The sequence below is a fragment of the Cynocephalus volans genome, chromosome 13 (assembly GCF_027409185.1).
Source record: "Cynocephalus volans isolate mCynVol1 chromosome 13, mCynVol1.pri, whole genome shotgun sequence".
NCBI lineage: Eukaryota > Metazoa > Chordata > Mammalia > Dermoptera > Cynocephalidae > Cynocephalus > Cynocephalus volans.
Genome location: NC_084472.1, coordinates 102,669,890 through 102,686,886, shown reverse-complemented (window position 1 = coordinate 102,686,886; position 16,997 = coordinate 102,669,890). Strand labels below are relative to the sequence as shown.

The 16,997-nt window shown below is 39.0% G+C and overlaps 1 protein-coding gene across 1 annotated transcript in view; it reads left to right on the top strand.

Annotated features, from left to right (window-relative positions):
- Positions 1-6,593, top strand: part of PPP2CB (protein phosphatase 2 catalytic subunit beta) — a 34,244-nt gene extending 27,651 nt beyond the window's left edge. The window contains exons 4-7 of the mRNA XM_063076614.1: positions 1,376-1,465; positions 1,583-1,744; positions 3,377-3,495; positions 5,891-6,593. Of these exons, the coding sequence (XP_062932684.1) occupies positions 1,376-1,465; positions 1,583-1,744; positions 3,377-3,495; positions 5,891-5,963 (444 nt within the window). The 3' untranslated portion in view covers positions 5,964-6,593. The remainder of the gene's footprint in view (positions 1-1,375; positions 1,466-1,582; positions 1,745-3,376; positions 3,496-5,890) is intronic.
- The last annotated feature ends 10,404 nt before the right edge of the window (positions 6,594-16,997 follow it).

The following is a 16,997-nucleotide window of genomic DNA, read 5'->3' as shown; positions in this document are numbered from 1 at the left end:
AAGACTGATCTAGAAGAAAAGAGGAAGGAGGGTACATAATATACAAATGAAGTAAGACAGAACTGTAAATATGGGAAAACATCACGATAACAGGTTCAGCTTTATTTCAATAAATTTGAAAAGCTGGGTGAAATTTAGTATAGCAAAATATTGTTTAAATCACTTTGTAGAAATAAGTCCAATATAAATACACTACCAAACTTAGAAGAAATTGGAAAAGTATCCACAGTAACCAAGTCTGGATAGTTTTATAAGCTAATTCTACTAAACCTTTAAGGAGCATGTAATTTCTGTGTGCCAGAAATTGGGAAAAGATGGCGAGCTTTAAAGCTCACACTGTACACCTAGTATAACCCCAAAACCAAACCAAATATGACAAGCACAGAAAAATAAACTTAGATCCAAATCATTTTTTCTTTTAAATCCTGTATCCATGATTTAAAACTCAGTTATTAAGAAAATATAATGTTAATCAGATAAACTTATATGACTATACTTATTAGCAAAACATTAGAAACCTCATCAGAAAATTGAAGAAAAACAAAAATAGAAACCTCCTCATCGAAATCAGGAGGGGGAGGAATCAGGAGAAAAATGTTCTCCAAAACCGTATTATTCTCTCTGATTCAGAGTCCCCAGAGGATGAGCCTGATGATAGGCAATTTACTAAAAAAAGTTGTATTCAGTTTTGTTTTAGAAATCCTGGCCAGAGCACTCAGCAATAAAAAGAGTTAAAAGGTGTAAACATTGGGAAGAAAAAAACAAAAATACTTTTGCAAATGACATGAGTTATGTACTAAGAAAATCTAAGAAAACTGAAAAACTATTACAACCAATAACAGGAATCAGTACGGTGTTTGCTGCAAGAGAAACAAAATTTATAGATCAACAGTAACCAACAGAAAATGTAGTGGCCGGTCACAAGGATGGGGATCCCATTCACCAGAGAAGGGGGTAAAATACTGTATAAAATACCTGGGGGCCGACCCTGTGGCGCACTCGGGAGAGTGCGGCACTGTGGTAGTGCTCTCGCCACAGGTTCGGATCCTATATAAGGATGGCTGGTGCACTCCCTGGCTGAGCGCGGTGCGGCCGGTCACAAAAAGACAAAAAAAAATAAAAATAAAAATAAAATAAAATACCTGGGATTATAAAGAAAAAACGTGGAAGAAATATATTCAAGTGTTAACAGTCCTTTCTGATGACATGATTTTTGTTTTCCTTTGTATTTTGTAGATTTTCCACAGTGAATATTATGAAACTTTATTTTGAAAAGAAGAACTGTTAGGACTGACACTTTTAACTATTATTTTATTCTTCATTAACTTTTAGCACTTAGTAAAACAAATACATTTTCTTTTTAATTCATAAACAGATATTCTGCCTCCATGGTGGCCTCTCTCCATCCATAGATACACTGGATCATATAAGAGCTCTGGATCGTTTACAAGAAGTTCCACATGAGGTAAACTTAGTTTTTAAAAAAGAAGAAAGAAAAAAATATATATATAACCACATTGTGGTAAAGCTAAATTAGTTAAATATGATGTCTGATAACTTATAACTTAATTTTCTTGGCCAGGGCCCAATGTGTGATCTGTTGTGGTCAGATCCAGATGATCGTGGTGGGTGGGGTATTTCACCACGTGGTGCTGGCTACACATTTGGACAAGACATTTCTGAGACGTTTAACCATGCCAATGGTCTCACACTGGTTTCTCGTGCTCACCAGCTTGTAATGGAGGTATGTACTTTCCTTACAAGGTGGTCATCTTTATTTCACATTAGGATGTATGTCTGTAATAAGGCTTTATGACTTAGAATATAAAAAACTGCTTCCCCATTACCTAGATGAAAGGTGGAAAAACTTCCTGATTTTAGCAAGTAATGAAAGTCCTAGTTAGCCAGAGCAAAATAAGTCATTTTTTAAATTAATTGAGACTTAGAGAAAGGTTGCAAAAATAGTACCCCCAAAATTCCCTTGTATTCTTCACTCACATTCTTGAATGTAAATATTATATACTATGTTTGCTTTTTCATTTTTGTCTCTTTCTTGCCCTTACTGTGCACACTTTACATTCTGAATCATTCGACTATCAATTGCAGGCACTTGCTCCTTTGCCCCCAAGTTTCCATGTGTATTTTGTAAAATTAAGGACATTGTGTTACATAACCACAGTATAGTGATCACAGTCAGGAAGTTTACACTGATATTGAGCTGTTATATGAGAGCAATTGCTAATTATTTCATTAATAGCAAAATTTGATTTTATGTATGTGTGCATAATCTAATCCAAGATTAAGTTGCATTCATTCTCCTTTGATGTGGAAGTAATTCCGCAGATTTTGTTTTTGCATGATCTGGACATTTTGAAAGAGCGAGCAACTTATTTTGTAGAAATATCCCTCAATTGAGGTTTGACTAATGTTTTCTTATGATTCAGGATGCATTTTTGGCAGTCATGCTGTAGAATGATGGTGTGTCCTCCTCAATGCATCATATCAGGGGGTCAAGAAATCTAAGCGTCCCACTGCGTATTAGTTTTGATCATTTCTTTAAGGTGATACCTGCCCTGTTTCTCCACTGTGATGTTACCATTTTGTAACTACGAGGAATATAAATAGAGCATACTCCTTCCAAACCAGTAGGAAATGCTTTCAAGATGTTAGAGAAAACTTCACCGGCCCAGTAGAGACAAGGAGAACAAGCAGGATCATCATAAATAAACTACACAAATTGATAGTAAAAATAATTCTATCAGTAATCATAAGAAACGTAAATGAACTAAAATTTTTACTTGCCTAAGAAACCAAGACTCTCAAATTGGATAAATAATTAAAATTTAGCTATTATTTGGGACATACCTAAAACGTAATGACACCACAGACTAGAGGTAAGGGATGGAAAATAGTGTATTATTATATTAAGTAAACAGTTTTCCAAAATACAACTAGTAATTTGAATCAGAATAGTCTCTAAGATAAAAAGAGGTCATTAAAAAAGAGGTCATTATTAATGAAAATTGGTGCAGTCTATGGAAGTTTCTAAATTTGTACTTACCTAATAATACCTTCAAAATATTTAAAGCAAAAGTTGACACAATTTATGAGAGAAAATTGAGATAGCCAAGATCTGAAGCATAGATGTAAAGCAAAACAACACAGTTACTGAGCTCCACGTAGCAGAACCCTGTGCCCAACCGTTGTGCAGTATCCCGTGCGGGTCCACAAACTGGTAAAGATGGAGACCACGTGAGGTAACATAGATGACTACAAAGAACATTTATAGTCTTCGAGTTTAGTTTTTCTAAACTTAATCTATGTCAAGATCATAATTTTATAATGAAATATTGAATTTTTTTTTTTAATGCTGCAGGGATACAATTGGTGTCATGATCGGAATGTGGTTACCATTTTCAGTGCACCCAATTACTGTTATCGTTGTGGGAACCAGGCTGCTATCATGGAATTAGATGACACTTTAAAATATTCCTTGTAAGTAACTTTAAATTTTAATCATGTATCATCCCTTTTAGAAGGAAAATTTTAAATGTAGATATTAAAAATAGAGGTGGAGGGTTTCTGCTTCTGGAGTGGTGGAATGAGGAGTGTGGCAGACACTCTCCCTCACAAAAACAACTGTGAACTGGAGAAGATTATGTTAAAAAACAGTTATTTAAGGTTTCTGGATATTGTCCTAAGGGAATACAGCAAATGGAGAAACACTTGTTCAAGAAAATCTGAATCTTGGTAATAACAGCCAAGTCCATGGCATTTGAGCCGTGACTTGCTCCCTCCCTCTACTACTAGATCCCTATAGAAACCACTCCAGGAAATCTGCTCCTCTCCGGCGGGTGTGGTCAAGAAAATGGAGGCTTCCCTCTTCCACAGCTCCCAGTCTTAGGGCTGTGGTTTCCCTCCCAGAGTCAGACACCAGCATATCTCACCTACCCTAGTTCTGGGTTCCAAGTGCTCTTGCCCCTGAGCCTGCTCATAGGACGGGGGTTGTCACTGAGCGGCAGCAGATCAAACAAGTTCCTCACCTCTGCCTGAGGGGACTGCCCTTACTTAGAACAGGGGGTGGAGAATTCTAAGCATGAGTACTTTGTTGAAAACAGTGGGTGTTATGGTGGAGACCAATTAAGAGGGCTCTGATAGCTCCTGTGATACTAGTAGTAACTAGCAAGAGAGCAGAGCAACAAGAAGTTTAACAGATAAAGCCAGAGAAAGAGATAGTCATCACTGGGGGACAGGAAGGCTGTGTGCATAGGCGAGCTATACGCACTCAGGAGCAGTCAGAGCAGGTTGTGGAGTGTTCGTGATAATGTTCCCAAGCCACACATAGATTGCACTGAGTTGAATAGTGTTACCTCCGAAAATTCCTGTCTACCCACAACCACAGAATGTAATGTTATTTGGAAATAGGGTCTTTGCAGATGTATTTATTTATGATAAGTTCATACTGGATTAGAGTGGGCCCTAAATCTAATCCTACGGGTGTCCTTATAAAAGGAAAAGAAACACATAGGCACATACGGGAGAACGCCATGTGAAGACTGAGATTGAAGTGACACATCTACAAGTCAAAGATTGCCAGAGCTGCCAGAAGCTATGGGGAGGCAAGAAAGGATCCTCCCCTAGAGTCTTCAGAGGGAGCACGGCCCTGCTGACACCTCGATTTCAGACTTCCAGCTTCGAGAGCTGTGAGAGAATAAATTTCTGTTAAGGAATTTACCACTCAGTTTGTGGTAATTTGTTATGGCAGCTCTAGGAAACTAATAAATAGATAAATTGACAAAAAGTGTGACCCTCACTGGTACTAAAGGCTTTAGTACAACCTCAAATCAAACACTGGCTGAACAATAATTTACTCTGACCTAGGAAGCCAGGCTTAAAAATAAAATCACACTAACTATGACAGTCGGAAGACTGTGTGCATGCCCGAGGTTGCACCCTGGAGGGGCTGATTGGAGAAGGAAAATCAGAGCAGCTAGTCCCTAGCTGAACGGTAAGCCAAAATGTAAACTCCTTCAACCTTGATAGCAATTTCCAAGCCACATAACATTTCCAGGGATAATTAGGGTGGGCCCTAAAATCTAACTGGCCAAGAGGGCAACCTTTAATTAATAAGTGGCTTATGCCCACCTAGTGGAACCTTTCCGTAGCCAGGCTAAAAGATTTAAACAAGTTAAAAAAAATAAATCTGAACAGGGCCACAGAGGCAGCACACTATGGAGGAAATCGACTTCATAGAGTTAGTTCAGCCAAGTCACTAAATAAAAAGAACTACTGAACAAGATCAATCCTCAGGGATATCAGTACCCAGAGTTACTACAACACAGAAAGGAAAGAGAAAGTGTGACTCATACACAAGAAAAAAGGTAGGCAATAGAAACTATTTCTAGTAGATGGAATAATGAGGCAGAAGATCAAGGAAAGAGAAGACTTGGGCAACCCTATAAACTAACAACTTACTTGACATCTATAAAATACCCAGCAACAGCAGAATACACGTTCTGTTCAAGAGCACGTGGAGCATAGATAGACAGACCATCTCCTAGGCCATAAAACAAGCCTCAGTAAATTTAAGAAGATTGGAATCGTACAAAGTAAGACCTACAAACACAACAGAATGAAATTATAAATTCACAAGTGTGTGGAAATTAACGCACTACTAAATAAACAGTGGGTCAAAGAAGAAACATGAGGGAAACTAGAAAATACTTTGATATGAATGGAAGTAACACAATGTTCCAAAACTTATGGGATACAGTGAAAGCAGTGCTTGCAGGGAAACTTATAGCTGTAAATACCTACGAGGGTACTTCAGAAAATTCATGAAAAGATTCACATTCTCTCTCTTTTTTTTTTTTTTTTTCGCTGTTTATAGCCTTCAGTTTGATCCAGCACCTCGCCGTGGAGAGCCTCATGTTACCCGGCGCACTCCAGACTACTTCCTGTAAATTCCTCCTAGGAAAACCTGCCTTTCTATGTGGAAGTATACCTGGCTTTTTAATATATATATATATATATATTTAAAAACAAAAAAGGCAACATTAATCTATGTGTTTCTATAACAATTTGGGATATGTTTTGGCATTAAAACACATCATGGACCAAAATGTGCCATACTAATGATGAGCATTTAGCACAATTTGAGACCGAAATTTAGCACAGTGTGTTCTAGATCGGTCAGTCTAAGAGAGTTTGCCTGCTGTATTTGTAGTAATCATTTTCCTCTGGAATGTTCAAGCAGAAAAAACTAACTGCTTCATCTCCTTTTGTGCTTATTTGGAAATTTTAGTATGGTGTTTAACTGGCATGGACTAATAGAGTTGGAGTTTTATTTTTAAGAAAAATTCACAAGCTAACTTCCACTTAATCCATTACCCTTTATTTTATTGAAATGTATAATTAACTTAACTGAAGAAAAGATTCTTCTTGGGAGTATGTTGTCATAACATTTAAAGAGATTTCCCTTCATTTAAACTAAATATTTTATGTTGATCTGCATATTTCTGTATATTTGTCATGACAGTGCTTGCATCCTATTTGGTGTATTGAGCAAATAAACTTTCCATTCTAAACAAAAACATTGATTTACTGTGGTGTGCATTAAATGAAAGCGTCACTGTTTTGAAACAAGATAAAATCTCTTGACTTGTAATAAACAGTTATATAGAGGTAATTTAAATGTATTGTTCTTTGTATAGAGCTTGTTTTCAGAAAGAAAATTCAAATAATTGATAACTTTTAGGTCACAAAAAAGCCATTTTATTTCTAAACATTTTATTAGGTAATTTTTATTAATGTATTCATGTGTTTAAGTACAAAGTATAGATTGTATACTAAAATTATAGAATATTAGATAGTTGGTATGAAATTTTTAAAAACTAAAATATTTTATCTCTATTTTTGATCTAGAAACAGGAATAAATTGGTCTCCAAAAGAGATTTCAGTAGTAGTAGTAGTGATAGTACTATTCAGATGTAAGTCTTGTTAGAAGAAAATTAGATGGCAGAAATAAGTATAAATATATCAAAATTACAATCAATATAGACGGACTGAATTTTCTAGTTAAAAGAGAGTCAAATTAGATTTTTTTTTAATTGAGCTATATACTAATTAATGACATACACCAAAAGCAAAATGACGTGGATAAGTTGGAAATTAAAAGATGGAAAAGATAGACCAAGAGGATGTTGATCTGGCCAGCTAGCTCAGTCGGTTAGACCATGGTGTTAGGAACACCAAGGCCAATGGTTTGGATCCCGTACAGGCCAAGCTGCCAAAAAAACGAATGATAGTAAAGGAAATCTGAAATAACAATCTTAATATTAAAATAGACTTTGAGACAAAATTTGAGAGATACATATACAATTAACAGTTAATTCTAAACCTGTATTCATCTGCCAAAATAGTTTCAATATGTTAAAAACAAAATTTCTTAGAAATATAGAGATTAACAAATTTTCATCATGATGAGAGATCTCAACTCACTTCTGTATTATTAGTAAACCAAAAAAAGGTGTAGAAGATTTGAATATAACACATTTAATAAGATTGACATAACAAGCATATATAGTTCTCTGCACTCTACCAACTAGAGAATATTCTTGCCAAATGTATATGAGACATTTATAAAAATTGGCAAGTATTAATTAGGCTGTGAGGCAAGTCTTAAAAACTCCCAAATATTTGGATTCAATACTAAATTCTCTGGCTACAATTAACTTAGAGGTCAATATCAAAAAATACAATTTTTAGGAATCATATGTTCATCTTGAAATTTAAAAAACAATCATGGGTCAAAGGTAAAATAATGAAAATGATAAATTCTTAGAATTTAGATAAACTGAATCAGTTATGAAAATACTACACCTAAAACTGTGTGAACAAAACACCATTCTAGAAGAGCCGAAATAATTTTGAAAACCAGAACACAGTTGGAGTATTTTCACTTCCCTATGTCAAAACTTACTATAAAATTAAGTTTTCAAGACAGTCAAGTTAGGCATAAAGGATAGAGGTATGGTTTGAATGTTTGTCCCCTCCAAAACTTACCTTGAAACTTAATCCCTAGTGTGGCAGTATTGAGAGATGGGGCCTTCATTAATGCATTAATGTATTAATGGGTTTTCATGGGAGTGGGACTGGGGGGCTTTATAAGAAGTGGAAGAGACCTGAGCTAGTACTCTCAGCTCCCTTGCCGTGTGTTGCCCTGTGCCACCTCCAGACTGCAGAGTCCCCACCAGAACATCTTTACAAGACGCACCCCCCTGACCTTGGACTTCCCAGACTCCAGAAATGTGAGCTAAATAAACCTCTATGCTTTATAAATTATCCAGTTTCAGTTATTATAAGCAATGGAAAATGGACTAGGGCAGTCATATAGATCAACAAACAAAATTGGGAGTCCAGAAATAAATCCTTACATTTATATCAATTGACTTTTGAAAAAGTGGCAAGGCAATTAGAAGGACCGTCCAACTAATGGTGTTAGAACAATTGCACGTTCACGTGCAAAAGGATGAGCCTGGATGCTTACCTCATACCACAGACAAAAATTCACTCAAAATGGATCAAACATGAAACAAGAAAACATAGAAGACCTTTGAGACCTTGTTAATAAATTGGACTTATAAAAATTCAAAACGTGTGTGCTTCAAAGGACAGCATTAAATGAAAACACAAACTAGGAAAATACTTGCAAAACACTTATAAAGGACTTGTATTCAGAATTTTAAAAGTTATCACTCAATATGACACAATCCAATCAGAATATGGGTGAGAGATATGAACAGACATTTCACCAAAGAATTATACAAATGGCTAATAAGTACATGAAAAAATCAACATCATTAGCTTAGAAAGGTAAACCAAAACCACAACTGAGATACCATTTCACACCCATTAGGTTATAATAAATAAACCTTTTTTATTTATTAGCAAATAACAGATGTTGGTGTGTGACTGTGGAAAAATTGGAGCCCTCATACATTGCTGTCAAAAATGTAAAATGGTGCAGCCACTTTGGGAAACTATTGGCAGTATCTTAAAGATAAAATTATCGTATGACCCAGCAGTTCCACACCTCTGTATCTACCAAAATAGATACATGTTCACACAAAGACTTGTATTGCAAATGTTCCTAGCATCATTAATTATAACAACCAAAAACTGGAAACAATTAGCCCATCAACTGTTGGATACACAAAATGTGTTACACAATAAACTACTCAAAAATAAAAAGGAATGGACTGATATATACTGCAACGTGGCTGAACTTCAGTGCATGCTAGAGACAACTACGTAATATTTGATTCCATTTATATAACATGTCTGGAAAAGGTAAATTTACATTCCAGAAGTAGAGTAGTGGTTGCCTGGGGCTGGTTGGTAGGAATGGGGATTAAACACAGGACATGAGAGATCCTATCAGAATCATGAAAATGTTCTAAAACTGATTTATGGTCATGGTTGCTTCGTTTGGTAAATTCACCAAGAATTTTTGAATTGTACCCTTAAAATGAGGAAACTTCATGATACGTAAAATATGACTCAATGAAGCTGCTTTAAAAATAATAAACTTGCACAATACAACCAATGCAGTCTTTCAAGAGAAATTTATAACTAAATGCTTGTATTGTGACAGGAAAAGCTGAGAATTAGTGAGCTAAGTGTTTACTACCCTGTAAAGTTAGATGACAGAGTGAATATCAAAAGAAATAAAGAAGACCCACAGAACCAAAAGTGGTACTTGAAAAGACTAACAAAAATTTACAAAAAAAAAAACACAGAAGGCACAAATAAAAGCATAAATTTGCAAAATAAAGGATCAAAAAAGAGGATCACAGAAGAAATTACAGAAATAAATTACAAGAATATTAGAGTGACTCAAGAAGAACTACAGTCTGTATCGTTCTGTTACTACTGAGGAAATGGAAGCCAACGTTCATTACACCATTGCTCAGCGATAGCCCAAAGGTGGAAACAACCCAGTTGTCCATCAGCAGGTTGATGGATAAACGAAGGGTGCAGATACAATGTATCTCCGTAAAAAAGGAATAGAATTTGGGAGGTGGGGGGCACCGAACTCTTCAGCCTTGGTGCTGTAACGCCGAGCTCTAACCAACCTGAGCCAGCGGCCAGCCAGCAGGAATGAAATTCCAGTCGTGATGCAACATGGATGAGCCTCGAAAACATGCCAAGGGCAATGAGCAAAGACACAAAGACACAAGCAGTGTGTGACTCTTATGTGAAGCACCTGGAATAGGCAAATTCATAAACACAGAAAGTAAAATAGAGAATGCCAGGGCTGGGGAGAGGGGATGTGGGAGTTGTCATGTAACGGTACAGTATAGAGTTTCAGGTTGGGAAGATGAAAAAGTTCTGGGGCTGGCCCGTGGCTCACTCGGGAGAGTGCGGTGCTGATAACACCAAGGCCACAGGTTCGGATCCTACATAGGGATGGCCGGTTTGCTCACTGGCTGAGCGTGGTGCTGACAACACCAAGTCAAAGGTTAAGATCCCCTTACTGGTCATAAAAAAAAGTTCTGGAAATGGATAGGGGTGATGATTGCACAGCAGTGGGGACGCACTTAATGCTGCGAATTATGTACTTAACAATGACTAAAATAGTAAATTTTATGTTACGTGCATTTTACCACAATAAAAAAGAATCAGCTTGTTATAGTCACACATGCGGTGGGGGTAGGGATGGGATCTGCTGGGATTTTGACTAGGATTGTATTCAGTAGCTATCATTTTGGGAACAGACTTTTTTTTTAACATTATTGAGTCTTCTAGTCCATGAGATGGTATAAATCTCTTTCGAGTCTTCCTCAATTTCTGTCCACAATGTATTATATAACATTTGGTGTAAATGTTTTCCCACCTAATCATGATATTTGATTTTAAAATGCTGTTGTAAATGATACCTTTCAATTTTACTTTCTGTTTAGTGATGATAAATTGAAATGAGATTTTTTTTTTAAAATTTTGTGCTTGCATCCAGTAGCCATACGAAATACACTTAATTCTCACACTTACAGAAATTACTTTGGATTTTTTTTATTACAAAGTAATGTCTGTAAATACAAAGCGTTTTTCCTTCTTTTCTAATCTTTATGACTTACATGTTCTGTATTGCTTTCACTTGAGCAACTAGTATTTCCTGTTAGCTGAGGGATTTGCGGGGAGGTATCTATCTCTTACTATTGTTTCTTGCAGGCAACATATGGTTGGGTTTTATTATTATTATTATTAAATCCAACACTCTTTGCTTTTGACTGGGACTATTTAGACCATGTACATTGAATGTGATTATTGGTATGGTTAGGTTTAAATCTACCATCCTGTTTCTTTTTTATTTGTCCCGTTTCTTTCCTCTTTTTCTTTTGGGTTAATTGGATATTTTTTACTCCTTTCATCTGCTTTGTGACTTACTAGCTATACCTCTTTGTTGTGTCACCTTAGTGGCTGCTGTAGGACTCGTGACATCTTTAGCTCACTACAGTCCTCTTCAGGTGACATTGCACCACTTGCTGCACGGTGTAAGAACTTCCCTACCTTTGCCCTACTGTTGTCATACATTCTGGTTTTGCATGTGTTATAAACCCTACACATCGCTACTGCTTTTGTTTCAACAGTAAATTATCAATTAGGGGGATTTAAATAAGAAAAAACTTTTATGTATCACTCAAGTAAATGTGGCCTATTTCCAGTGGTCTTCATTCCTCTGTGCGGAATCATATTTTCGTCTGGTGTCATTTTTCTGCTGCCTGAGGACTTTACAGTTCTCGTACTGCATGCAGGTCTGCGCATAATTCCTCCAGCTTTTGTGTGCGTTTTTGCTGATGTTTTTTACCCTTGACCTTGGTGTTATAACGCTAGCTCTAACCGACTGGGTTAACTGGCCAGCCCTTTTCTGTATGGTTTTATGAGGGGGAGCTGATGTTAACAACACCAAGGTCAAGGGGATTTGGATCCCTGTACTGGCCACACACACAGACACACAGACACACACACACACACACACACACACACACACACACACACACTCTTCTGTATGGTTTTATGAGGGGGAGCTGATGTTAACAACACCAAGGTCAAGGGGATTTGGATCCTTGTACTGGCCACACACACACACACACACACACACACAGACACACACACACACACACACACACACACACTTTTGCTAGGTGTAGAATTCTGTCATTCCCCGTAGAATCACACACACACACACACACACTCTTCTGTATGGTTTTATGAGGGGGAGCTGATGTTAACAACACCAAGGTCAAGGGGATTTGGATCCCTGTACTGGACACACACACACACACACACACACACACACACACACACACTTTTGCTAGGCGTAGAATTCTGTCATTCCCCTTTCGGGGAAGGGCTTGTGCTTGTGCAAGGGCTGGGAGTGCTAGGTTTTCTCGGGTTTCCTGCTCCCCTTTCAACTTCCAGCTCTGCCTGCACCGCTGTGTTAGAAGAGGGGTCTTTCTCCACGCGCTCCCGCTTCCCCACCGCAGACTGTGCTGCTGCTCAGGGCCAGGCCCGTGGCGGGAGCAGCGAGGTCCCCGTTCAGCCTCCATCTTCGGCGGGCCCTCTGTGCTTCTGCTTCCAAGGTGAGGTTTTCTCAGCATTCCTGCTGCTCCTCCTTGTGGCAGCCAAACTCTGCCTTGTGTGTGTGGTTGGCACAGGGTGGGAGTCTCCTGTGCCACTCCCAGCAGTCGCGGGCGTCTGTCCGGTGTCTGTATCTGCCCCTCCCCAGGGGTAGGGAACTTCTGCTTCTACCTTCTCCCGGCAGGGCTAAGTCCATGCCCGGCGCTGGGAGAAGCAGACGGGCTTCGCCTCCACTCCTCCAGAGGCGTCAGGTCTTTGCCAGGGCCCTGGGGGCCACAGTCCTCGCGCACCTTCCCCAGCAGGTGAAGGCTTTGACTTCGTCTGAGAGGAGGGTCCGGGGGGGCTCGTGGAGCTTTGCGCTTGTTCCCCCCCAGCCCCGATCACCCACCCCCTCGCTAGCCCAAGGTCGGCTTTCTCTGGTCTTCTGGCCCGTCTCGCTCCTCCCCAACGCCTGGTGAGCGCAGACGGAGAACAGCGTGCTCGTGGGTGGGGACTCCCTTTGTGCCTGGGGCCCCAGCCGGGACTGCTTCACCGCCTGGGCCCTGTGCAGGCCCCGCACTCAGCAGGAGCTTGGTTTACTGCTCTGCTGTTGCCCTCTAGAAAGCCTTCATTTTTGAGCAAGGGCTCCCACATTTTCATTTTGCACAAAAGCCCACAAATTAAATACCCAGTTTTGTTCCAAACTGATGCAGTGGTCCATGCTTGGCCTTTAAAAATGGTAAAATCTTAGCTTATGTAGCAGCCTCCTTTCTCCCGAGCTTTGCCAAAGGGAAGACAGGTCCTGTGTGTGCCCCGTCTCTCCTTGGAGCGGAGCATCCGTCTTAGGAATTCAGTTCACGTGATGGCTTTGCAGCCTCACCTCGCCAAAGGCTCAAAAGGGTTGAGACTTTGCATATCATCCAGCTGTTTCTTGTTAGGGCGGGAGCAACATTATTTGCAGCTTTCTGTATCCTCAGTGGAAGTCTAAAAATGCTGCATGATTTAGAACTTGCTATTTTTAGGATCTCAATTTCAGCTAGCAGAGAAATTAACTGATTAAAGCTACTCCCCCTCCACATTTCTATTTAAAATTTTCCATCATCAGAAAAAGATGGCTTTGTGGGGGTTTTTTCTCCATAATACCTCTCAGTGTCACTCTCATAACAGAACAACTTAAATGACTTTATATGATTTTTTAATCACGGATAGCTCGTGTTATTAAACTTGAATGGCTAGATGGCCCACGTCAACCCATCACAGGGAGGGAGAGAGCTTACAATATGCAGCGTGGAGATAAGAGTATTAAAATGAGAAATTCTCTAGCTAAGGATATGTGGCTTCAGTGTTAGAGCCACTCTCAGTTTGGGGTCACAGAGGTAACATCTCAGCAAATGCTGGCGCTCTCACTTTCACTGACAACATCCGTGCACTCCTGATCATTTTCACCGCATGCTATTTTCAAAATATTCAGAAGCATATTCTTTAGAATACTTAAGACATAGGTCTTTTACGTTTTCAATTTCACTCCTTTGCTGAAGGATATTATTTTTAAAAATAGCAAAAAGGCTAAGTTGAAATAGGATTCAAGTTAGCTTTCACTGGGCCACTGAAAAAAACTAAAGCTTTTTAAAGTCAGAGCCTTTTCATGTATCACCCGATAAATTTACAAGTCAGCCCTCTTTTATTTTAAGCTTATTTTTTAACACTTAATCATGAAAAATTTTACAAAAGCAAGCAGAAGAGTACAAAGCACCCCCATGTACCTATCACTTAGCTTTAATATTTATTCATCTATGTCCACACCTACTACTCCCGCCCCAGATTATTTTGAAGCAAATTTTAGCCATGACGCCCATCAGATTGTAGTATTTATCTTCAGAGCTAAGGATTCTCTCTCCCTGCCCCTCTCCCCCATTCCTCCCATCTCTCTCCCCCACCTAATCACTACAACATTATCACACCTACAAAAAATTAATAATTACTTAATCACGTTTCTAATTTTTCCATCTCATTGAGAGGGCTACAGTACAAAAAAATAGTATTAACCAAAAAATCTAAAGATTTAAGGCATCAATAGTTCCTTCCCCTAAATCCAGAGGAAGAATACTGCTTTTTGTAACCAAGGAAACAATTAAGCATCTCTATTTTTAGTCCTTTAGTTGTACATGCAACTGATGGTGTTTTTTCTTTGTGTTCAAGTATAACACCAAGGTCCAGACTAAATCCCTGCACTGGCCAGCAGCAAAAGAAAAAAAAAGAAAAGAAAAATGTCTGTATTACCATGCCAAGAAATGACCCTAATTTTTGTCTTAGAAATTGGGGGGACAAGGGAGAAGCTTTATTCCACAAATTTTAGGAACTACTTGTTAGTTACTAAAATTTTGGCTGTTAAAAGGGTAACAGGCTAGTCTGAAGGTAGCAAGTTATCTCAATAGATTGTTCAGGTACAGATCGAACCCCTCATCTACTCTTTCCTCCCTTCTCACTACTGCACTTGACTAATCTTTAAAATAAAAGCTAACAAAGATTTTTTTAAAGGTGATCATTTTCTGTACTCAAAATCCTTGTAAATGGATGTGGACGGAAACTGAAAATAGAGCCTGGGAAAGTCTGTGATCAGAACAGGTAGATATGGAAATGTTCATTCCTTTTCTTTTGCATTTGAGACTATTCCAAAAAATAATGGAAGCTTGCTGAATCTTTGAAAGAACCTTAATTACAAGATGTCAACAGCTGGAGAAACTGCAGCATCTACTTGGAAAAGTAGAAGTCATTCCTAAGGACACTTTATATTGTTGAGGGAAATGTCCTGAATATTTTCTATACTAGTTATCTATTGCCACATAACAAACTATAACATGTAACAAAACTTTACAGCTTAACACAACATTTATTGCCCACAGCATCTGCGGGTCAGAAATCCAGGAGCAGCTCAGCTAAACGGTTCTGGCCCAAGGTCTCTTGTGAACCTGCCATCAAGGTGTCAGCAAGGCCTGCAGTCTCCCGGCAGGGCTGGGGCCAGCGGATGCACTTCGAGCTCACTCCCGCAGTTGGGGTCAGAAGGCGTCAGTTCCTTGGCAGGTGGTCTGTCCATGGGGTGGCTAACAACGTGGTTTCCACAAGAGCAAGCAATGAGACAGAGTCAGAGAAGAGGGACAGAGAGAACCAAGACTGAAGCTTCCGTCCTTCATCATGTCATCTGAGAAGGGACACACCATGACTCGTTGACTCTACTGGTCATACAGATCAACCCTGCACATTGCAGGAAAGGACAGGGTGTGAATACTGAGAAGGATCATTGGTGACTATCTTGGAGGCTGGCTCCCACTCTGCCCTCTAGCCCCCAATGGTTCATGTCCCCCAAGTGAAAATACATTCACCCCCTCACAAGGAACACAGAAGTCTCATCCCAGACAGCATCAGCTCAAAGTCCCAAATCTTATTATCTTCAGGAGGTCCAGGGGCAGATGACACTCCTAGGGTAGGGTTCGCAAGTACAGCTCTCAAACCCAGTTCCTCCTGATCTGCAGGCCTGGGGTCTAAAACTGTGGGGTCTTTTTTTCTCACTTACGTGTATACAAGCATAGGAAAGCCTGGCGGGACATACAGAAAACCACGTCAGCCATGCTTATCTCTGGGTATTGGGGTTATGGGTGACTTTCAATTTTCTGACTTTGAAAAACTACAGAACAGGTATAAAGGAGCATTAAATAAAAGGCAATACACAGAGGCATCAAGAGAGCAGACTTTGAAGACAAAGCATGGGAAAAGAAAAAAAGGAGTAATTAGAACAAAATTAAGAGTCTTCATGCCACACTTGGAGTTTGAACTTGGCACTAGAGTGCACAAATATACCATTATAGGTTTATAAGCAGGAAAAGGAAGTGACCAGATATATTTTTCAAAACTTCACTATGTTTTAATGCTTTCACAGTTTTATTTTTTAAAATACTGACCCACTTGGAACTTTGTAAATGTTATAATACAAGGCAAAATTATTATTATTATTATTTTTTTGTCCTTTTCATAACCGGCACTCAGCCAGTGAGTGCACCGGCCAGTTCTATATAGGATCCGAACCCGCGGCGGGAGCGTCGCAGCGCTCCCAGCACCGCACTCTACCAAGTGCGCCACGGGCTCGGCCCAAGGCAAAATTATTTAAATTGCTAACATTACTTGAGTAAACAGTAATACATACTTATCAAAAGGAACTTCGAAGCCTTAAAGAGCTTTGAAACTTCTTTAAAAATTTTAATTTCTAGAAATACAGCAGAATAAACACTCCTATTTAAAAGACTTTGAAGGGGCCGGCCAGTGGCTCACTCGGGAGAGTGTGGTGCTGATAACACCAAGGCCCCGGGTTCGGATCCCATAT